This window comes from Haemaphysalis longicornis, unplaced genomic scaffold, assembly GCF_048455015.1.
Source record: "Haemaphysalis longicornis isolate Haplotype H1 unplaced genomic scaffold, Haemaphysalis longicornis Haplotype H1 scaffold_20, whole genome shotgun sequence".
Lineage (NCBI taxonomy): Eukaryota > Metazoa > Arthropoda > Arachnida > Ixodida > Ixodidae > Haemaphysalis > Haemaphysalis longicornis.
The window spans coordinates 4,507,155-4,530,680 of NW_027526296.1; the positions used below are offsets into that span (position 1 = coordinate 4,507,155).

General features: G+C 47.6%; 1 protein-coding gene across 2 annotated transcripts in view; it reads right to left on the reverse strand.

Annotated features, from left to right (window-relative positions):
• Positions 1-1,059: 1,059 nt before the first annotated feature.
• Positions 1,060-23,526, reverse strand: part of Gprk1 (G protein-coupled receptor kinase 1) — a 119,285-nt gene continuing 96,818 nt past the window's right edge. The window contains exons 10-19 of one of the 2 annotated variants that reach the window (XM_077701070.1): positions 17,446-17,527; positions 15,819-15,949; positions 14,033-14,127; positions 13,821-13,928; positions 13,100-13,181; positions 11,658-11,758; positions 10,985-11,147; positions 10,277-10,442; positions 8,418-8,551; positions 1,060-7,907 (exon numbers count right to left, since the gene is read on the reverse strand). In XM_077701070.1, the coding sequence (XP_077557196.1) occupies positions 7,587-7,907; positions 8,418-8,551; positions 10,277-10,442; positions 10,985-11,147; positions 11,658-11,758; positions 13,100-13,181; positions 13,821-13,928; positions 14,033-14,127; positions 15,819-15,949; positions 17,446-17,527 (1,383 nt within the window). In that variant the 3' untranslated portion in view covers positions 1,060-7,586. The remainder of the gene's footprint in view (positions 7,908-8,417; positions 8,552-10,276; positions 10,443-10,984; positions 11,148-11,657; positions 11,759-13,099; positions 13,182-13,820; positions 13,929-14,032; positions 14,128-15,818; positions 15,950-17,445; positions 17,528-23,526) is intronic. The other variant, XM_077701071.1, reaches the window with a different exon arrangement.

The window sequence follows — 23,526 nt, forward strand, 5'->3', positions numbered from 1 at the left end:
GTGGCTACGGGTCTATGCCCGAGGTACGGTTGGCAATTGGGGATTATAAAAGAAACTGGACTGCCCCTCCTACTCCACCAGTAATGGCGATTTGTTTAGTCTAATTCCCAACAACGTATCCAATAACTGGGCCTGCCTAAAAGTTATTCGGCAGTCGGAAAACGTTTATCTAAAAGCAAAGCATTTGCTATGGTAGGTTGTAACTGGACGATGCTGCACTACAGCGATTTAAGCACGACAGCCATGTGCAAAAAGCCACTTTGTATTTGGCAGTCCGTCCTTCCTCAACTGCTGTGAACCACTGCAGCCATTTTCTAGCATTTAAAGGTCTCCATGCCAAGAACAAATGCTCAATGCCAGCACGCTCTCTTTCCTAGTCATTCAGTGTTTTGCAATGCTTCATTTAATAAAAGGGGGCCATGAAGACAAAATGCAACCTCGTTTAGTTTGGAATAACTCTTGGCAACTTGCTCAACGCTATTCCAGCCCTGTAAAATGTCTGATAGAAAAAAAAAAAAGAATACTGAATAACTTTCAAATTTGGCACTATACACCATTGATAGTGATGCAAAAGGGAATACTAGGCATGACTACAATTGCATAGAGATGCATCTTTGAGACGGCGGCCGTCAATAGTGTGAACAAGCCCCTGCAAAGTAATGATGTCCCGGCAAGAAAAGACTGGCGTGTTGCCACTGCTTCTTCCATTTTCTTAATATCTCTATTTGTTCAAGCAAAAGTTCATGGCACAAAAAAAAAAAAAAAAAAAAGAATCAAGGACAAATGGTGACGACACGGACAAGCACTCAACGGAGTACCAACTAGCACAAACGTACATGTTAATCTATACTTGTTTGAAGTTTGCTTTAAAATTGGCATCACTTATTGGGATGAAGCAGGCCTTTTTATGACACCAAACTTGCATTTTGTCTTCACAGCACCTTTATAAAGAAACACCACGATATCTGTGGCACAGTTCGAGCACAGTGCAGGCAGTTTTGTGCCTCCTAATGTGTACAAAAATCATGCAACGAATAACTCCACACGGAAGAACCAGCGTTTTTTTTTATTTTCCGGGGTGTCTTTTATTCAAGTATCTACATTCCTAAAAATAAAAATAACTTATATAAAAACAACCTATAACAGCTATATATATATATATACTTCGGGGCACAACCAAGAAAAGTTCGCTGTGGAAACAATACAAGAGTGGTGAATAAAAAACAACACAGGGACCGCGCGCGGAGATATAAATACAGCAGCCACACAGCTCTACAGTTTTTTTTTGTTTTTCTTTTCTCCGTTTCCCCCCTCTTTCTGTACACGACACATAAAGGTTTTTTTTTTTTTTCGCTTCGTCTTTCTAGCTCGCCTAAAAACTGTTTTCCAAAAGGGCTACAAAACGAGAGGCCAGACTAGATTCCGTGGATGGTGGGTGCGCTACGTCCACGAGCAAGATGAGGATGGGCACGTCGTACGGTTCGTCGTCGCTCCCCGTCCCTCCCGTCCGTGTTTTTGCCGTCGCCGTTTCCCCTCCCACGTGCACACGTATACAAAAACAGGAAACGGCAGAGAGAAAGGCAGACTCCTCCTCCGAGAACAGCAGCGGCGAAAAAGAAAAACACGAGGCACTGCAGCAGCAGTGTCAACGGAAGAGGACCACGTCACACAACGCCGTTCGTCAAAAGAGAGATCCCCGGAAGTCGCGACATCGATACGAATCTGCGTCCTGCCATGGAGCTCAGCGGGGTCTCCGAAACCCCGGTCCGGGAATGAGTCCTATTGCAGTGAGACACTTTGAACATGGGTCAGAGGCGTCCACACGTTTCACTTGCGCGCTCACGTATATATATATGTATATGTATACCCCGCAGCCAGCGAACAACAAAAACACTTTGTGCACGTGCAGGTTCGCTAGCACGTGCAGCGTTGTCTGGTAGATCAGGGAAAATCCCCCTCCCCTCTCCCCTACGCACTCTGGGTGCAGTGTTGTGCAGTAGGAAGAGGCAGGCGCCCTCCCACTCGAAGCCTCGCCACTTACGGCAGAGGTGGCTGCAAACGCAAAGCAGGGTTCTGTGGGAAACACTTAACAGTCAATGGGGGTAATGGCTAATCGTAGCAAATGAGAACAAATTAACAGTAAGCACCTGTTTAACATTCTACAAAGCCCCTACTGCACTTTTAAGACGGTCTCATTCAGACACTCAGTATCTTTTTCCTTCTCATCGGCAGTGCAGTGTAATGGGAAAGCACACGCTAAAGCAGTTGGCCTGCTACTAAGTTCAACCGATTGAAAAAAAAAAACTGTTACATAGGTGCCGACTGATAAAAAAATGTCTGCCGTAAGTTTCTGCATACCCTCAACAATGCGATGAGCCTCACACCCCACACCCCACTGCACCGCAGTGTTTGAAGATAAGCTGGCCCTCCCAAAACATTCGTACATGTCGCATATATTCCTGAAGACACGAAGCAAACGAGGTCGTTCTTCTCGAAACAACGACATCTGTTAGCGATGCCAATTAACAAAACAAACTTTGCCCATGCAAAAAATCTCTCACAGACGACACACTCCATCTTGGGAGTAGTGTTGACAGCAATGTTGGCAGCACAATTAATCACGCCGATAAGGCCGGCCTTTACACAGGCATCACAGAGTGGTCTAAGCATCGCAGCTGCCACAGTCAACTCAGCACCACAGAGGCTGTGTGTGATGCAGCTTAAGAATGCCTAAACACCATGCATCTCTAACGCTGCTCCCCTTTTGACTGGGTGGCCGGGTAACCGAAGGCATCCCTTGTGGTGCCATGTACACATTTGGCAGATCCGATGCACTAGAGACACGGAGTTAGAAACACCCGCAGTTCAGCGGAGCTTGTTACGAAAGTGCATCTTTGCTCCTCAAAGGAGCTTTTGAAATGTTCTTGCAAGTTATAGCTGCTGCTGTGACGCAACTGCTAGCGCGATGAAGCTACTCTACAGGCTGTCTCTTTGTGCCTTCAATTTGAGCCCTCACACGTTTGAAGTACTCACGGCGTCGACATGAAAACGTATCACTGCAAGCAACAAGCAGCTTAATGCCCTCATAAGCTCTGTAAGATTGCAAAAGGGGCTCCTCACATACTGCTCCGCCCGTCAGAACATGCAAACACATTGTATTTTAACGGCAGACAGTAATAACCACTGGTCGCACGTAGGATGCGAAGTCCATTAACAATGCACTGTGAATGGGGCTGATGTTACAAAATGCTTGCCACGTGGCGAGTTGACTGCCAACAATCGCTGTGAACTGAAGGAGATGCATTTCCTTCCTTCTTGTACCTTGCCAAAAATCTTAACGGTGTTAGTTCCCTCGCAGAAAGAGTATATCAATCAAAGAGCAAAGACAAAACCTTATCTTACCACACTAAAGTCCAGAATTCAAAGGCTGTACTTAGTTTTTTTCGGCCGATTTACATGGACACATAAATGATTCAAGTTAGGCCAGCCAAGCTCGTCTCGTAATTTTGTCTTTTAGCTAGGACGCAGCTCTCGAAACCTAGAAGCACAGGAGGTTAGACTGAAACAGGTTTGCTTTGGAAATAAAGCTTCCGCCAATCAGCTAGTGCAGCAGGCATTTGGGTAGAGCGTCTCCAACGAATTTCAGCTCGCCCACAAGCTGGAAACAATGCTACTACGATGGCTGCGTGTGCGTATCGCTCCCATTACAATTTTTTAATATTTTACCCAGGGATCGGCACCGAGATTAACAAAAACCACAAGTAAAGATCAAGACAACACCAGGCAAGGTAAGTGTGAGGGGCTACACATACCCAGCAGCTACGAGCGGTAATCTCATCAGTGCACTGTACAAATTGTACTTAAAAAACAGAGGATTTACTTACGGGATGCCTTCTCGAAGTGTTTTTAGCGACTCCTCTGCCATGTGTGAAAAACAGTTCCCATGCACAAACTCCATGCTTTGCACACATGCGCAGTGCAGACACAAATGCACGGACTTCCAACGACCTTCCTCCGTACACTGATGGCTGGCAATCAAAAGTTTCCAAACAAAATATGGGAGTGGGGGAGAGGGTGCCCGCGGGGGGGAGACAGAATGAATCACACAGAGATGTGCATATGTACATGACTCGTCGCAATGACACACACACACACACACACTGTTATGTACACATCTAAGCACACATGCCCGCACGTGTTTGGGTTCAGGTACAACAAAACGACCTAAAACCAATGTCCAAGCGAGTCGAGCGACAACACAACGCGCGGCAGATGCGAAAGGAGCCAACGACATCGACAATCCGCGCGGCAACCCGGAGTAAGACGCTGAGATTGCATAACTGAGTACAGCCGTGGGACAAAGTCACCGGAGGGAGGGCGGGGCTGCTGAGTGGGGGTGCTGCACAACGACTCTCCACGGTCCAAAGGACAACGTAGGAGGAGGGGGACCAAGCAAGCTGCGGCATTTGCCTTCCACTCCAGCAGATGGCGTCGAAAACAGACACCACGTGGGAAATACAAACCGACCTAGCCTGCCACGAAATGAGAGAACGGCGAACAAATGTGGAAGCCAACACACTCCCCGCGAAGTGAATCCAGTGAACAGCGAAAGGGGGCGAACCCTGGAACACAACTGTATTTTGCACTGCACTTCGAGCGGAACGGAAGATTCGTTTTTGCTTGCTTTGTTTTTTTACCGTCATCCACAGGGCGAGACTACTTTTTCATTTCAATACTGCAGACAGTGAATACTCAATGCCAAGGGGCACTTCCTTTTTTTTGCGCTTTGCTTGTGTTGAGGGGTGTCAGATTTGACGTAACTTTTAGCCCACAACGTATCATTCATTGCTGAACAAGCTTTCCTTCAGGCTCCGTAAGACAATCTCAAAAGATCCACATTGCAGCGGAACATGCACACCTTCAAAGTGGCTGTAATGAGTTCCACCGGTCAATAAGGAGAAAATTTCTTCTGCCTTGTGGCCCCCGCTGCACCCGATTCACCTGTCGAATCTCGATCTAGACAAAACGTGCACCACTGGGCTCCAGAAAGCAGCCAGAAGTGATTGTTTCGCAAGTTCATTTGGTTCTGACAGTGTTGTGTCAGACTATGTCGATCTTTGACAGATTCACTGGTTGCTGCTATGGAACAACCAGTGGAATTCATTGCACAGCTCAAGGAGACAGAGATAAAGTTCAGTAGACCCGATTTCGAGGTTACACTTGCCCACTTTCATGCCACCCCCCAAAAAGAAGAAAGGAAAGGAAAAGAAAAGCTGCAGGCACTTCTAATTTTAGTCATGCGGAGAAAAGAATATTTTTTGAACCAACCAATCGCAATGCGCCTGCCAGCACTTTTGCTCAGGTCAGTCCAATCCCTTCGCAGAGAGAACCTCGCCCACCAATTCAGGGCGAGTGCCATGGGTTTCCGGCTGTAGCGTGCAAACAACCTAAGCCACAGCTCTTTACTTGCATTACCTACAGTTCTGCTTATCACCCGCACGTCGATATGCTGTATCATACAGCCTGCGTGCACATGCACTGTTTGGTTTTGCATATTAAAAAAGAAGAGAAATTAAGAAAAAGCGCATCTAGGTTTCGTTAGGTCTCTCTTTGCCGCCTCAATTTTACAAAGTGAAGATACGCCTCTTGTTCAAAAGCAGCAAAAAAATCAGTGAAGACAAAAAGAAAAAACAAGGAAGGAAAGTGGGCAATGCAAGAAGAAGTACGTTAAAAACCAAGGCCCTTCACAAAGGATAAACGAGTAGCAAAGGAACGAAGCGGAGGCTGAAGACGTCATCGGAACAAGGCGGGTGGCACATCTACCGGACGCTTGACAGGCTGCCTACCAACGCGGCTACTGCGAGAGAAGGGGGCCCGGGACCTGTTGCTCCGAGTCGACAGGAAGCAGCGGCACGTGGTGCCCAACGGGACTGCTAAGAGTTGCTATCACAGTTAAACGTTTCTCCGCCACAGGGAAGAAGAAGATTGCAGCAACAAGTGTCACTTGCCTCCGCTCTCGGTTCGGCAAAGAGTAGCTACTGGCTGTGTGTATACTTTGCTGTGTGCATACTGGCTTCTCCTACGCAGCTGCTGTGAAAAAGGGCTTCCCTGGTGGTCCTACGACGACGAGAGGAAAAAAGCACAGTCCTCGTGCGCTGGAGATACCAAAGCTCTCGCCCGTTATGTCGGCGACCGCACGCCCGACCCTGCCCCTCAAAGAAAGGACTTGAAATGCATGGCTATGCAGCGAGGACACGAAGTCGCTTTGACACCCGAGCGTCCACCTTTCCAGACCTGCCGATTTCGTCTCTCTTCCAACGCTAGGCGCACAATACACAAAAGAAATGAGGTGCCATTTGAGAAGTGTAAACCACCAGCGAAGGGAGGATTTTTTCAGAACCAAGTCTCCCCTCTCTTGGATTGGCGCACCACGAAGGAGGGGAAGACGAGACACGAGCGCACACACTCCACATAAGCACAACCTTCCTGCCAGACACTCGTCTTGCTGTACCCACGGGTGAGCGCACAGGAACGAGACTGCGGCTCGCTCGCAGGGCGTGAGCCTGCCAATGCACAGTCCATATTTACACGTACAGGCCTCAGTGTTTGTGTCTTCATCCACTCACTCACTCACTCACTCTCACTCTCCCGCTAAACACATACAAGTGAAGAGCACGAAGCAAACGGGGAATGGACAAGACTCGTGGGATTCGGGAAGGCCCAAGGATGAATGGCACCGTGAGAACCGCGCAGTGGACTGCTGCAATGGATGCGTGTGGCAAACTCTTGCACATTCACGGACAACTAAGGAAGGACACCACTGACAGCGTCGCCGTATGCCTCAATACAGGACACCACAAATGAAAAACGGAAAAAAAGAAACTTCCTGTTGGACAATAAGAAAAGCCACTGGTATGATGACAGTGCGTTACTCTTGCGCGCGCCCCTACGGAGAAATCTACAGCTGCCTCCTCCTCCTCCTCCTCGCACCAGGGAGGGAGATCTGCCGTCACCATGCGTGCCACGGAGCGAGTGGTGTGGCCGCCGCTCCGCTCCAGACCCCGTGAGCCCCTCCCCTCCCGAGGCCCAGTTTGTGTGTGACCTTTGTTGTCGCCACCCGTGTTTGTCCCGCAGTGTATGTAATAAGTTAAAAAAAGATGCGTTAACAGTTTCGCATTCTGAGCCCCAGCCCCGGCCCCTTTGGTCCTTAAAATGCAGTCACGGACTCCCTCACAGTGGCTCCTGGGGGGGAGGAACTGTCCCCGCAGCCCGGTGGCCGTGTGTCCGGCCGCCCGCACAGCGGCCGGGCGCCGGCCGGGCGCCGGCAACCAGAGGAGCGAGAGGGTGCCTCGTAGTAGAGTCGGCAGTGCACCTTATTCGCGCAGAGGTTACCGCTGCCTCGCAGGCAGCAGACGATGCCTTGGTGCCGAGCGATGCACCGCCGCGGCGATAGCAGACGACGCTGTGCCAGCAGCGGACGACACTGCACCGGCGGCAGGCTGCGACACACCGGCCAGCAACAACTGCGACGTCCTGCCATGCCCCGTGCCCGAGAACGCTCCGCCCGACGAGAGAGGGATGACGACTCAGTTGCCGTTGCGCGTGGGGGGAGGGGGGTTGGAGGTGGCGGCGGTGGCGGCGGCCGTGCCCGGGGCTGAGGCCAGCAGGTTGTTGCGGTTGTCGGTGGTGCCGTAGATCTTGCCGGCCTTCTTGGCCATGGAGGCGAGCAGCTCCTGGGAGTCCTTCAGGGTGGACCGGAGCGACAGGAGCCATTCCTTGAGGCCGATCTCGTCCGGGTTGGTCAGCACCACCTTGGTGTCGCCCTTCATCTTGAGCACGATGCACTGCTCGCCCTTCACCTGGACGTAGTCCGAGCACACGTCCTCCATCTGGTCCATGAAGATGAGCTGCAGCACCCAAAGAGGAGAGTCGTCAGGGCACGGAAAGCACTTGAACAGTAGTCATTGAGCTTTCCCTCGTGTGCCATACGGAAAGTGGCAATCTTCGCAAGAAAACCCCAACTCTTGGCAAGAACGCTGCAAGGCTCCACCTGCTGCTGCTTCAAATAATGCTCAATTGCAGAAAGTGGCCATGACAATGTAGCAGACGACAAACTGGAGACAGGTCCTAGCAGTGTGCTCCAACGCATTTGTTTATGCTAGCGCAACTTCCAACCTATGCAGTGCAGAGCAGGCGATTCTGTCGTCACACTAACGGTGCAGAACTCTGCGCCAAGATAAAGTGCAGCAAGGACGAAAGAAAGCACACCATGCCCTTCTGATAACCCTCACTGCTTTGTGCGGCAATTCACAGACTTCCAAGCTCGCTCCAACTGGCTCCAGCCAAGATTCCGAATCTGCCGCTATGCTAAGGCCTAGCGAAGCTCCTTTGAATGAATGCTGCGAGATAAAGCCCACCTCTGGCTTGGCACTGCTGGACTCCGTGTGAAGCTCCAGGCGGTTTGGGTACAGCTTCCCGTAGCGTGTCTGGAAGGCTGACGCAAACGGCCCGCCCAACTTCTTGATGTACCCGTGGATGATGCAGTCCGACTCTGCAGTGACACAGCACCACTCAAGTTACACACCGTAATTTGAAGGAGACGACAATGCAGTTTTCAAGACAGACAAAGTTTTGAGAATAAGCAAACTCATGTTCCGAAAAGAAAACTACAACGAGACAGGTCATGAAGGAGCAGATGAAAGGAGCTAATAGTCAGAGCGAAATGGGCAGCGTGACCGGAAATGCTGCTTGTGTATCTAGAATCAACAAGACAATTTGACAATATCAACCCTGTTTCACGTTCAGACACGATAAGGTAGCCGTGCATAGCCTGGTACAGAATGCAAGGTGTAAGGATAACATCAATGGAAGGCTGCGTGCAGCAGCACAGGCCTTGATAACTAGACCCCTGTTATATGTCTGCTTCTCTCTTTTCTCAACTGAAGGAACAATAAAAGTTCATTCATTCAACGTCTGAAACACATAGAGGGGTTTTACAGATATAGTATCAGGCCCAACACACACAAGAAAAGCTCCAAGATGATTTGCCAAAACACAGCTGAGGATAAGAAAGGCAAAATAAGAATGGAGAATTACCCAGTAAAAACGGCCGCTAATTTTGCTCAACACAAATCACCCACTGCTAGCTATTGTGCAGAATTTCACTTCATCAGCAAAACGTACAAGAGCGATTTACCGATTTTCGCTCACATTTAATTAGGAAACACGAAGACCACTGACACTTAGGAACTCTTCCATACACAGGTGAGCTCACAGGTATTGGCTCACAGGTGCGCAATAAGATCAATAGCCCAGAACGAACGATCAAAAACAGGGGACCAAAGGACAAACACTTCTACAGTCATCTCTGGTTTCACTGTCCTCATCCTTTCTAGTGCGCTATTAGTCGCACCATGCATCGCAAAGGACCAAACCGCGACCTTCTTAGGCTCCAGAGCTGTGACCAACATGGGTCAGGAACCCACTGAAGGCCGTAAGCACATGTGAGCCTCAACTAAATGACATCAGAATTTGATTAAAACAGCACTTCTTTTGCACGATAAAACACTTCACACATGGTTGGAGAGCAAAAACTGGGATGCTTTTACTGAAGACCTCCAGCATCACGATCTAGATATCCAATGTAAACAAACAATCACATTCTGTCCAGTATTAAGGCAGCAGCCAGGTATGCTGCCCCACCCGTAAGTAGCTCTTATAACAGAGCAACAGCTTTAAACATAGCCAATATTGCGGATAAAAAAAAAACTGTAAAGAGGACTTGCCTCGCATCCCAAAGCGCATTTACTGTGCAGCTAATTGGGGTGTGCTATCCGAGCTGTTCAGCAATCTCGACATACATAAAAAGACACGAAACTTGTAACAGACTTTTGCAGCTGCAAGCAGAAGAAGCAAATGATTGATGACGATTGTAGGGCTTAACGCGCCGACGCAACGCAGGCGATGAGGTGCGCCCTAGTGGAGGGCTCCGGATTATTTTGACCACCTGGGGATCTTTAACGTGTGCCGAAATCTTGTACACACAGGCATTTTTGCCTTTCGCCTCCATCAAAAAAAGCAGAAGAAACAAATGCACATAGTCTTCGCATATCTGTGCCTTCTTTGTTCATTTTCTACAACAAACTTTTTGGACTGTACATTAATTTCTAGCCACGCAGAGAGATCTGCATCATCGAGATTCTACCGCAAAAAGGTGGCTCACTCAGGAGAAAAAGCCCGCACAATGCAATAACCGTTGCCCAGGCGGTTTCCCCACCTTTCTCATCCTGGAACTTCATCTTCATCTTGGTCTTCTTCTTCTGCTCAAGTTTGTCTGCCTCCAGGTTGACCGTCTCGAAGACGGTCTCGGCAATCTCCTGCTGCCACCGCTCGGAGATGACCACCGGAAAGTTCTTGTACAGCTCCTGGTCCGCCTCTGTCAGCTGCAGGGAACGACACAAAGATAAGACTGGGGCACCACTCTTTTGCAGGTGTTCCTTTACGGGAATCGATACGTTGGGGTCTAGTAGCAGCCCCAAACGGAAGATAGTGGCAGCATATGTCTCTGAGTAAAGTTAACTCCTCAGGGAAACCCTTTTTAAAAAAACAGATGAACCATCGAGAGTCATGCCAGCTTTCTGTACAAGCTGACAAGTGGAATTCTTTCTTTCATTACACACTCACCTCAAGCTTGGAGTAATAGCGCCGACCAGAGACTGTGACACCCTTGGCATTGAGGTGCTGTTCACGCCTACCACAAGAAAATGTTACGCGCATTGCCTTAACACAAACAGCCAACGACAAAGCTTCCACATGAAATCCACATACACCTGCACGTATGCCAACATCAGGCAGGTCTTCAATATGTGGACACCAGGCTGCCCCCTCTGCCACAATGGTAGCAGCAGCACAACTGTCGGTTGGGCTGGTCGGTAGATGTGGCCTTCCGAAAGAAATATATGTCCCGCCCTCTCCCAGCACCCACCTTGATGCCCTTGGTGTCCTCCTCGTCGAAGGAGCCGATGTCGAAGGCGTCCGCTGCGTTGACCTCCCCCCGGGGCGGAATGAGGGGAGGCGGGTACCGCTGCAGGTACACCAGCTGCCAGTCCAGGCCCCCGAAGAAGGCGTGACCCTTGACCTCCTCCGCCCTGCACAAGGGTTGTTCGAACAAGCACCGCTCTTACAATCATCCTCACTGTCGTAACTCTTCCACAACTGCACCATACGCAATCGACAGTTGGTATCGACGTTTCGACTTCGCCACCAAAAATTGATTTCAAAGCCTCCAGACAAGTTGCGCCCTCTGACGTGTTCAGAAGGAACAAGTCTTTTGGTTTCGGTTTTGTTCACCCGTTCTCAACGCGAGGAGGCATTGAGAAAATAAAAGTTTGAGTCAGGGTAACTGTGCAGTTTAACGATCATGGCAAAAGAGGCAAGAGGGCACAGGCACAAAATAACAGAGGGAGGACAAAATGGAGAATGGGCAGAGCCAATGTCGACTGTGTAACGTCCCAGAGCACAAGAACACTACCTGGGCTTTCAGGCAAACGGTCTTGCTTGACTTCCTTCACGAATTCAAGGCAAGCAGGATTCACTCATCCTTTCCACTGTTAATGAAAAAAAACCCGTCCTTGTTCACGTGACCTCTCCTAACTCACCCCTGGCCCCTGCAACCGAGTCGCTTGTCCACGTCCCGTTGTAGCAATCCCTCGAGAAGCAGTTTCAACTCGGATGAAAAGCTTTCGGGGAGCTCCACATTCTGCAAATACCAAGGGGAAGAAGAAAAAGACGGGGGAGAGGACAGCACATCACGGTGTGCCTCCAGGGAACCCACAACCTGAGATGTACAGTAGAACCCTGTTAATATGTTCTCGGTTCATACGATTTCCAGGCTACTACGCTCTCAATTGTGAACACTAACAATGCCCCGTAGTAAGTTTCTTCCCGGTCAGTACGTTTTCCCAAATAGTACGTTTCCTTCTCGCGTTTTCTTTGAAAATGTATCAACAAGGTTCTACTGCACTCCCAAGAAACAAGACTCTGTTCCGCTACAGGCTATTACAGCACACCTGCGAGGAATGCCGCTCAGAACGTGCAATGCCAGGGTGTCAAGCAACTAGCCCCCCACAACCGTCTTTTCCAGGTTTTTCCTATAAAATTCAAAATTTGAATTTTGGGGGTTTAATAAGCTGAAGCTGCACCAGGGCTATGAAGTGCATCACAGTGGAGGGCTCCAGATTATTTTCCACCACCCGGAGATCTTTCAAGTGCGCCGAAATCTCAACACACCGGCGTCTTGGCTTTTTCCCCCTCCATTAAAAAAGCGGCCGCTGCGACCAAGATTGAACCTGCATCCTCGAACTTAGCAAGACAATGTCTTGGCTACAGAGCTACCGTGGCGAGTCAAGTCGCAGAAATTGCTCTGGTATGGTGAGCCTGGGATTGCAAAATATACGGAGTCCTTTCCAAAAGAGGACAATTTTGTTAGGTTGCATTAATTGCACAAGGACACAGACCCGCTTTCGTTACCTGAGAAGACATTAAATTCTTGGAGGAAAAGGAGGTGGTTTTAAGCTGCACTCCATTGAGCATGTTTCACACCTTTTTTTTTAAGCTTGTTTTTTAACGAGCTTGAAGAATATAGATTGGTTACAATTCGATTTTTTTCTTCAGCATATAACAACATTATTCTTTTTTCCGCTGATCCTCAGATAGCTTTCCACCATAGCTCAAGCATAAGGCACTGAACTCTGACTGACGATGAATGAAGCTATCAAAGATAGGCACAAGGATGACAGCACAGATAGGCACAACACTGACAGGAGAAGGAGCAGGTCTCAACTCTCTACAAGCTTTGCCTTACTGGCCACAAGAAGCACGAAGCCTCAAAGTACTCGTTTAATTCCAATAAAATTCCGCCGATTCCTTTATTCAACGTCCCTTACACGTCTGCAAAACAAAAATTGTTCACCATTTCCCCATGCATTCATGCATATGTTCTCCATGCTTATCTAAAACTAAGAACACGCAATCTTCCTTTCCTCCTCCAGCCTGAAGTGCCAACTTCACGCACACACAGTTTGTGTTCAATGTCACCTACCGGCAGATCACTCACCATGGTCAAGGTCATTCGGTCGATCTCGTGCTTGTCTTTCGTTTTGTGTTGCCGGAACGGGCTGTGCCTGCAACGACAAAGCAGCCGGGGCAAATACTTACCACACGAAAACCTTGAAACACACCTGCATTCGAAATCTGGGCCAGTTGGAAACAGTTCACTGCCGTAAAGTTCCAAAAGAACGCCCACCCAAAGTACACAGACATCAAGTCAAAAACACGGGATGAACGATCTTTCGGGTCACTCGCGGAAAACTAGAAAAAAGTGGCCGCACCGCCAACGAAAACTGCGGAGAAGCAAAGAAAATACACCAGATGGGCGAACCAGAACTTAAGGCTCAAGTGCGGAAAGGACGAAATAAGTGACCGCATCAGCACATGAACAGATAATTTGCGTTTATTTTGCCCACTGATCAGCGCTAAAGCCGTCGAGTTTAGGGGGTGGGCGATGTTTCGGGTCTTTTAGAAAATTGAATATTTCACCCCTACAGTGGGGTGTGCGATGTTTCGGGGGTGTGCGCCCGCTTGGAACTTTACAGTAGGTAAACTCGTGCTTCGTAACACAAGCAGCACCGAGCTGCCTGCTTGCGAGTCTCCCTTTCATCCCCACTCAGCCGCACTGGGCCAACGTCGTTCCGCATAGCAAGCGGGTGCAGAACTGGGGCAGCGTGGGTGCAGAGGGAGTGCAGAGGCCAGCTGGCACTCACCCTTTGAGCAGCTTGTAGAGCATGCAGCCCAGCGAGAACCAGTCGGCACTGGAGTCGTAGGCTGTGCCTTTGGAGAGCACTTCGGGTGCCATGTAGCCGTGGGTGCCCCTGTGACGAGGAGACCGCGTCAGGGGGAAGGAGGGTCAGTGCACACTGTCACAAGCAGAACGCTTAAAACTGTCGCGGCAGGAGAAAGAGAGACGGGCACCCACACGCTCGCATGCGGCTTCTTTTTCGAAAAATCACAGGCCAGGCCGAGGTCCGATATCCGCACGTGCCCGTGTTCGTCCAGCAGAATGTTGGCAGGCTGCGCAAGGGAAACGGGGGAAAAGAAAGGGAGGGCTCACTCAGCGCACTGGGGGACAAAAGAGAAACATCAGCCACGAATACACAGAGAGAGAGAGATAGAAAGCTCGAATGATATCCGATTATCTGGAGCACCCCATCAGGTAAAGAAAGACATGTTACCATTACAAGCCGGTTTAGAGTCAACCTTTGAGCCGAGAGTACCAGGCAGCAATTGTTTTGTGTTTCGTTTCTGTTGTGTTTGGCGCCACTCTAAGCCATCTTCAGCCACCCAGCGGTCCTTGCAAATCCGTGCATTGCGTCCCCTTTGCACCGGATTTGTTCAGGCATCGAGGGCCTCCTGACATCTACCCACATCAGCTTTGATCTAACACAAGTGGGTCTAGCCTGGGTGGACTAACATGTCAGGCCAAGCACGGGTAAGTAACCCGTACACACATACATGGACAGAAGTAGGGTCATAGCGAATGTGGCATTGCAATGCAGCAAAAGGTCTCGGGATTCGGAGTTAACATATCGCACTCCCAGTCGTTGCCATGACAGCAGCTGGCACATCATTGTGAGACACCAAATGGCCAGAATTCCCGTATGGACCTCAAGAGCTAAGCATAGTTATGACTGTTTCTTTTCCAATTAATACAGATGGAAGGCCCTTTGGAGACCCTGCAATAAACTTGTTGCCAATAAATGAAGCACTGTCAACAGTAATGGCAACAAACATTGCCGAAGTGCCAGGAGGAGTTGTCTGCATCAATTGCTGCCAGGTGGTCTGAGCAAATCAGCCTAATGCCTGCCTCCAAACTGACTGAACTCATCGAAATGGCTTCCTGAATTCATTTTCCGCCATAGGTACTTTAAGACAATAAAACCATTGACTTTCTTGCAAAACGGACACAGTAATCTATCACTGTCATCCATGCAACCTGCTTTTGAAGCCATCTTAGGAAGAACAAAGATTTGCACTTGCTTTGTTAAAGTGTGTGTTTTATGTCAGTATGAAGTGATGAACAAGCTGTAGAAATAGTAAAATGAAACAATGAACTCATTCTTCCTTTTCAAGAGCAAGAAGATTGCACAAACAAAAATTTTTCGTTAGCGACTCGTCTACGGCTCTTCCAGACAGGGGCCAAGTGGACGAAAGCTTCACTTAAAGCTATAATATGCACGAAAACTGGGATAGAAATTTTGTATCTGCACCACTTTTATTTTAAACAAACAATTAAGGTATGGAAAGTTGCACAGGTATGCTACCCATTCTCCAGCAATCACGGAAGAACTGCCGTTCATTCAACTTAAGTTTACCATGAGCATGGGTGTTTCCTCGCACACACATAAAACTTTTACAGCCCATCCAAATAATTTATTCTCGAAAATTACGATGAAAACAAAACAATTATCTTACGGTTGTTGCAACAGATGTTCCCCCTAACAACCCATCAAGTACACTCTGACCTAACTGCTTGCCCAGGTCTGCCCCAATTAGAAATGAACTGGGTGAAAAATGTTCGCAAAAAGAATAAAGTGTGCACCATTCTTTCCTGCCACCTCTACAACATGTTCTTCTTCCAGCATGAACAACACTTTGCTAGGCAACTTTACTCCCCTAAAACAATCCAAGCCAAGCCAGTCACGCGGCTACTGCGACCCTCCCCACAATGCCCCACTGGCCTCCAAGTCCGTCTATCCGCCCACCTTGAGGTCCCGGTAGACAACGTATCGGCGGTGCATGTGCTCCAGCCCCAGGACCACCTCGGCCGCATAGAAGCGCATCTCCTGCTCCGTGAACACCCCGTGCTGGGACAGGTGGTAGTGGAGGTCCCCTCCTGCACCACGGGACGGGACAGGACGGGGTGCAACGCACCGTGTGAGCGCAACGCACTCTCCTAACCACTGCGTCACCAGTGACTGCAACAAACCCTCAGTGAAACAAGAGACAAATTAAATACAGCGCCTCACGCGGACACTTGAAAGCACTTGACTGCAACGATATTGTGAGCATCGAACAAATGACTGCCATGAAAAAAATCTTGCGTCATGCTCACAGCTTCACAAATGCATGCCCTAACAATGCAGGGGCATGCCATTTCGACTGTGCCGACAGCAACCACGGACGGCAGCTCTGCACTAGCTCGTATCCAGACGCAAAACATCACGTTTTTCCAAAAGCGCCGGCAACAATTGCTAAACTTGCAGAACGTTGGGTGGGTACAAAGCTGCAATACATGTAGTGGTCCTCAGTGAAGTTCCCAAAGATTGCAATTCACAGCACAGCACGATTCCCTCGAAAATTCGCTCAATCAGAAACCTTGCATTGGCACCTTCGTTGCTGAACAGACCAAGTTTTGAAACTTACTGCGCATTTCAAAACTGGGACCTCTTTTTAAGCTGCACTCGCGTCATTAGCTAGGTTTATTGCGCAGCAAATGCGGCATGCCGAGATGCCGCGGAATCAAAGAGGTGTCATAATGCAAGGTTGGTAGAACTAGCCACAAAAAGGCACGAAATGTGTGACAAAATGTCTTCAACACTTTTCTTATCAACTACATTCTTCAACTTGGTTAAGAAAACAAGAAAATTTGAACTAAGCATGTGAATTTTTGCTCATTTTACGCAATCACTGCCATTTACAGCTGGCCACACAATTAACCTAAAATCGCACAGAAAGTACTTTTTTTTTGTTTTGTTGAAGCGTTAGTGTTCTCACTGATGGCGTGTAAAATGCTGAAGTGGGAAAAAAAAAAAAAAAGCTTGCCGTGGCGGCAATCACACATGGGTCCCTCGCGATATGAAGCCATTATTAAATTGCTCCATTTCAACATGGTTGAAGCGGTTTGGAAAACTCGTATGACAACTAAAGAATCCATCACGAGAAGCCCCCGCGTTCAACCATTATCGTTGTTTGACAGAGGGGTGCAGATTTTTTCAATTCATCTTTTTTCGTTTATCCAGATTTTCATTGGCTCACAAATTGTTTTTTCTAAGTATACCCAAGACTTGTTGATGCAGACGGTCTTATTAGCCCTGAGCTTGCACAGTGTGCAAATGCATCACCAAAATTTTCCTCCACTTTAACGCTCTTTTTTTTAGAAAAGATTTCTAAACACGTTTTTTTTAGTTTGGTTTTCACTTTTGCGGATATCAATCAAACAGATCTCAAGCTGTGGCCCACACAACCCCTCTCAGTTCCACATTGACACCGCCGACTTAGACGGCAAGTACGAAAACGACAGTGCGGTCACTAAGACCGCAACAGGCTGCAGGCAAAGGTGCAAGTTATTCATCTCTACCTCGCGCAGCCAACGAGAAAGGTCCAGCTCACCATTCATAAGGTCGAGTATAAAACACAGCTTGTCGGGCGTTTGGAATGCATATGTCATGCACACGATAAAAGGACAGTCTTCCTGCAAGAGAGAAGAGGCTTACAGTGAGACAAGGGGAGGGGAGAAAAAGTTTTTTGGCATTTTCTTTTTTTTGCCTCCACAACTTCGCCATTCCCAACAGAACATAACTTGCCCCGCACTGGGCAAATGCGTGTATGCAGAATATGTTTTTTGAGCAGACGTACAAACTATGACCTCTGCCGCAGAAGGGGGTGCGAGCAGTAGCAGGAGCGGGGGCAGGGGCAGGAGCGGTAGCAGAGCGTGAAGCGGGGGAAGGGTGTGGTCTGGCAGCGCACCGGTGGCGCACTGGTGGCGCACTGGTGTACCCTGTTGTCGTGAGAGCCAAAGCAAAATGCGAGACGAAATGGAGTGGGGTGTCGTCTGCTTGGTCGTGTGGACGGACGGACAGTTTGAAATTTAGCCACACTGAGCAACTGATGTGTTCTGCATTAAATCCTTCAACGAACAGTGTTTTTTTAAAAACCGCAAGACTTCCACACTTCGAAGGTCAAAACCCCGCCCCTCCCAACCACACTTGGATATACAGAAGGAGAGAACACGTGCTCCTAACAGGATATCAAGACACAATCCCGGTCGTGTGTCTTTCATATGCATTTTCGGAATTAAAAAAAAAAAATCCCCTTTAAAATTTCTGATACATTTATTCAACTATAACATGCCCTAGATAACTACATGTATATAATAACTACAGTGATCCAAAAAAATATCCAGGAACAAGCAAAACTTACAGCTGTACATTAGGAAAAGCAATCATATTCCTGCACAAAATGAAGCCAGCTACTGCCCAGCGGCATCTTAGCTCCTCTGCCACCGCCTTCTGATTCTCCAGAGCTTGTTCATATGCGAGTTTTATGACTACAGACCTTCCCACAAAGGTCATAAGCCAATGCACACTGAACAGGAGGGTGGGAGGAAGGGACCTTTGCTCCAGTTAGAAGGCTTAAAAAAAGTTCTGAGAATGCTTTTAAAACACTGGTAAGCGCAGTGAATGGGATTATGTTTTGTGCCAGACACTGCAAATGTTCCTGCTCTGCAAATGCACCCATGTACACAATGTACATGTAGATGACATCAACGCAAGGGAAACATCAGAATAGCAAGTGACTGAGCTAGTGATCCCTTAATAAGAAAGCTGTCTTGGGGGGGGGGACCTCTGGCAAAACCATGTCCAAAACAGTAATTACGTAGTGGAAAGCTGAAATGCACCAACCATATATCCCACTAGCTTAGATGGAGGCGTAAATGTGCCTTACTATAATGCAGTTTTGATTTTGCATTGTGTTTTAGAATCAGGCTACTTTTAAATGCAGTTTCTCAGAGCAGAAAGAAAGGTCCGATTTAGAACCAGGTGAACGCAGCGTACCCCTGTCTGTGCAATAACAGGAGAGCAGCCGCACCCACGTGTGCCCAAAGACCCTCGTCAAGTGGACAGACAGCCTTCATAAATCCAGCTATCCACTGTTTTGAGTGCCTACATATGAAACTAAACCATTCGTAGCATTATAAACATACTAGCAGGCCCACTTTGCAAGTGTTTACAATAACGCTCCCATTAGCAGCATCCACTTCATCTCAGGCTCTGAAAGCTTAAACTTTGCTGATGGGCTCTGAAACCAGCAAGCGCGTCTGGGCAGGGCGAACAACCAGGCACGCCACACTAGGTAGCAGCCACAGTTGCAATGATGCAACCCTCCAAGTGTGACCAATGAAGAAATATGCGATGCTAGGCACCTACATGTCCCAGCCGAAAAAAACCATTGAGTCCAATTGGACATTTCAATGGGTTAGAGTTGGACTCAAAGGGTGTGGGCTTCAATCCAATTGGACCAATTGGGCTACTTGCGTTGTCCAATTGGTTAACAATTGGTTTGATGCCCCATTGGGAGACCAATTGGACTACCTCCAATTGGTCTCCCAATGGGGCTAATGGGACCAGGTCAATCGGCCACCAACCGATCAGCAAATGGTAATTTAATTTAGCACCATAAATTTGCGAAAGATTTAAGTAAACCTGCATGGGCAGATGGAGTGCTAGGTACAAAACAGACAAAATTGTGTGCATACATTTAAACTAAATTGTGTATAAAGATTAGCAATTAACAGAAAAACAACAATTGTGATAGTTACCAAATTGAAGTATTTATTTCATGGAAAACTTTAGTGTAAAGAAATGTCATTCAATTTGTCTATAAATGCAGGTAACTGGACTTAGCAGATTTCAACTCTGACATGGTCTGCCTGGAATGGCAGTAACTTGACCAGGCTGTAGAAAGGCCAGGTAATTAATGAAAATTTTGATGTACTCAATGTTATTCCACAAAATAACTGGTGCAGGACACCCTCGGTAACATTTGAAATGCAGGCCACTTTATTGAATGTTGGTTGTGCTTCGCCTAAACACATTTTTCAGCAGTTCATCAATTTCAACTAAACGATCATACTTGAACAACATCCACAACAGAGAAAATACAATATGAATACCGAAAAAATACCTTAATTGGAAGCAGTTGCAGTCTACTACACACAAACACATATACAGATATACACATATACACACAAAAACATATACATATGCAGATTTACACAGTGCAAAGCAAAGGTTTTGCCTAACTAGTACACTCTTTAGCACACTGCAAACAATTGTGCCCAGCAAGAGCATCATTAATGGAGAACTTTATTGTCATTGTAACATGCTCCTTTACAACTTTTACAAATCCATTCGTCGCCAAATCTTTCACACGTCGTACACAGCAGCCACGTTAAGTTAAATGTCACACATGACTGCTCAAGATTGCATATGTACAAATGCTGGATTACTCCTAATACTGAAGCCACACTGAAAGTTGCTGAACAAATCAGCAGAGAAGCTTAGACATCTCGTTTACACTACTGCAAGCTATTGCAATGTCGAGATTATGGGTGGCAGGTGACTGAAAATTCAGAGTGTGAAAGAGCTTGGTACAGGAAAAATATAAGTATGACCCAGTTTCACAAGCACACAAACTGCACAAATCTCTGAAGCTTTCACTGCAAATAATTCCAGAGTTTCACCCGAAACCTTCAGCATGTGTTCCATTCTCTTTGATGCATACTTCATGGGAGTGCACTTTACCTTCCTGATTATGAGAAACGCTTCACAATTGTTGCCACACAGAACCTTTTCCACAATTGCATAAGAACCGCAGGAAAGCAGAACACAGGAATTGTTACTTCTTTTGCCTGATGCATAGTTCCTGTCAGTGAAAACTGTTCCTTCTTTAACCATACGCGAGTACTGTTGGACGACATGGGGAAGCTGGTCACTACTGCAGATGGAACTATCTGGAGTGAAGGGAATGCCTCTCCCAAACAAATGGATGTCGCCCGACGCTGACACTGTCCTCAAGGTACGAGCCTTGTCTAAAGAAGAGCAATACGCCTTAACCTTAGGCGAGACAATTAGGTCAGACATCTCCTCCACTGCATCTTCCATCTGCAGCATTCGGCAAATCTGATGTGGTATGCCATTCATGCCCTTGACTGTAGCCTTCAAGGAGCCATTGCCAGACTCAAAAGGGAAGGCCGAGTGGGCCCACAATGGTCCCCATTGACGCACACTTTTCCCAATGTGGTTTAGTTGGTGAAGGTTGTACGTCATTGCCTCTTTACCATATAGGTATTCTGTCTTTACGTGGAACTCCACAAGGAGTTCTTCGGCAACTAGAAGGTCCAATTCAGAGATGCTTTTCGCTAGCAGAATGTGCAGAGCTTCTACAAGGCAAGCCCAGTGCTGCACATAGGGCCTGGCTAAGACTCCCTCAAGCACTGGGAGGCTGTAGAAAAGAATCCAACTTTCCAACTCCTTTGCTTTCCACGAGCTCCTGTCCTTTAGGGCCCTTGGCATTCTCTTTACTTCTTTTGGAGGAGCAATGGACAGTAGTTTGCAACTAAGTGTCTTTTCAGAACCACTTATGTTAAAGAGTGGGTTGTTACCCTTTAACCATAGTTCCAGGAACTGTCGTCCAAGACCCAACAAAATGCAGTGCATGTAGTCGGGCACAAATCCCCAGACTATGTTAAAGTGTTCCAGGTTAATGAGAGGAGACACAGTTTTCACCCCATTAGGAAAGGTCTTCCCATCCCCAGCCACAGCAAGCTCCATGTCTCGCAGCATCTGTGCTTCCGTGCGCTCTTCTGCATCAATTTGCACGGTGTATTTCAAGACTCTTCCAACTTTTTCAGGGTCCTGAAGGCACCAGTTACACCCGTAATGTCCATTGAACTGGGTGACTCCTTGCATTGGTGCTCTTGCCACCGAGTCAACAGCAGAGCACAGACAAAATGCTCTAAAAATTTTTTCTTCCCCTTCAAACTGGAGAGGAAAGCCTTCGTCACCAAGCCCATTCATTGCATCTACAAATGCGCCTTGAAATAATTCCATTTTTGGCTTATCTCTGCCAAACCAGAGTGCTGCTAGCACAAGCTTCTTCATCCGTTGCGCTGGTGGCACTTCATTAATGACCAGCTGAATTGGCCATATTGCTGTTGCACTTGACCGAAAAAGCGGAGTACCATCTGCATTCAATGTGAAGCTTATGCGATTGCCAGAGCTGGCCGTGGCAGACACAAACTCTCGGTACAAAGCTCCATCCGTTATGTCTGACAGGCGTTCAGTTGGTTCTAGCTTTGTTAGGTCTAGAATTGGGCACCCTTTCAGGAGCTTCTGCACTTGTGAAGGGACATCTAGAAGGACAAAAAATGGTGCGTCTGCCAATGCAGAAATTTTGGTCACGTAGTCGCACTTTGGACATTTAAGGCAGCTGTTTGACTGAGCTTGGCCTATGTGCACACTGCAGTTTGGACAAAAAAAATAAAATGTCATTTGGGTTGCACTTCCATTCAGCATTTTCCCCAGCATATACCGTGACTGAGGCAAGATTGGCTGGTCGAACATCAAATTTATCATTTCTGCCAAGTCGACCGTAGCAGTCAGTGACATGCGAGTCTTGAGTGCATACTTCAGAAACATTAGCAGAATGTCCCCTTTGCTCAGGACAACCTTCTCAGTGACTGCTTCACTGAACAAGTGTGCAAACCTAGACTCCGGTTGGGAAGCTGAAGGAGCTGCCCCTGCCTGTTCTTCTGGAGTTTCGCATTCATCGAAAAAACTCTGGAATGAGAAAAAAAAGGTAACATTAAGGGCTTGTTCCTGTAAAGTCAAAGCAGCCACAACTTAATTGTTATTTACAAACACACAGTCATGCTCTCTCAGAATTTGTTTACACAGATGCATCTTGCCAATGGCAGGCTAGAACACTGCATTTCTGCCACTGTGGGGTTTCAAATTCACTGCAGAATATAAATGTATCAAAAACTAATGACAAAATAATAAAACTGCAATCGCAACTTAAACTATTTAAATTCAGCCAAACAAAAATGTAGTGAAACAAAAACAACGCTATTTAAAAAAATGTTCCCTACGTACAATTCAAGTCGATGAATTGTGAAAAGATCCACGCACTGAACGCACAAACTAACTCACCGTGCTATCTTCAGAGCTTGTAGAGACATCAGAAGGCAAATCTCCTGGATCAAATGCGAAGTCCTGCAAGGTAAGCCCATTGAAACTAAGTATTATACAACCTCAGTTTTCTTAATGATCACTGACATCGAAATGTGTGCATTCATAATATTAACAGTTGACGAAAGTTAAAACACTTTGAAGCATGTTTACCAGTTCCTCATCGACGTCGAACATGCTTGAGGCATCCCCATCGTCGGCGTCTGGCGACGAAAATCGTAGCTCGCCTTCGTCAGTCTGGACAGAAACAGAACTGTCGGACTCGCTTCCATCACTGATCGAAGTCCCGTTGAACTGTGCGATGTCCGCGGACTCCGGAATTGGTAGCGACAGCCGAATGTGCCCTCTTTCATCGTCGATCGGCAGCGCCAAAACCGGAGATCTATCGGCAGCTTTGGTGGTGCCGCCGTCGTCGTGCGCGACCTCCATTTCGCTTCCG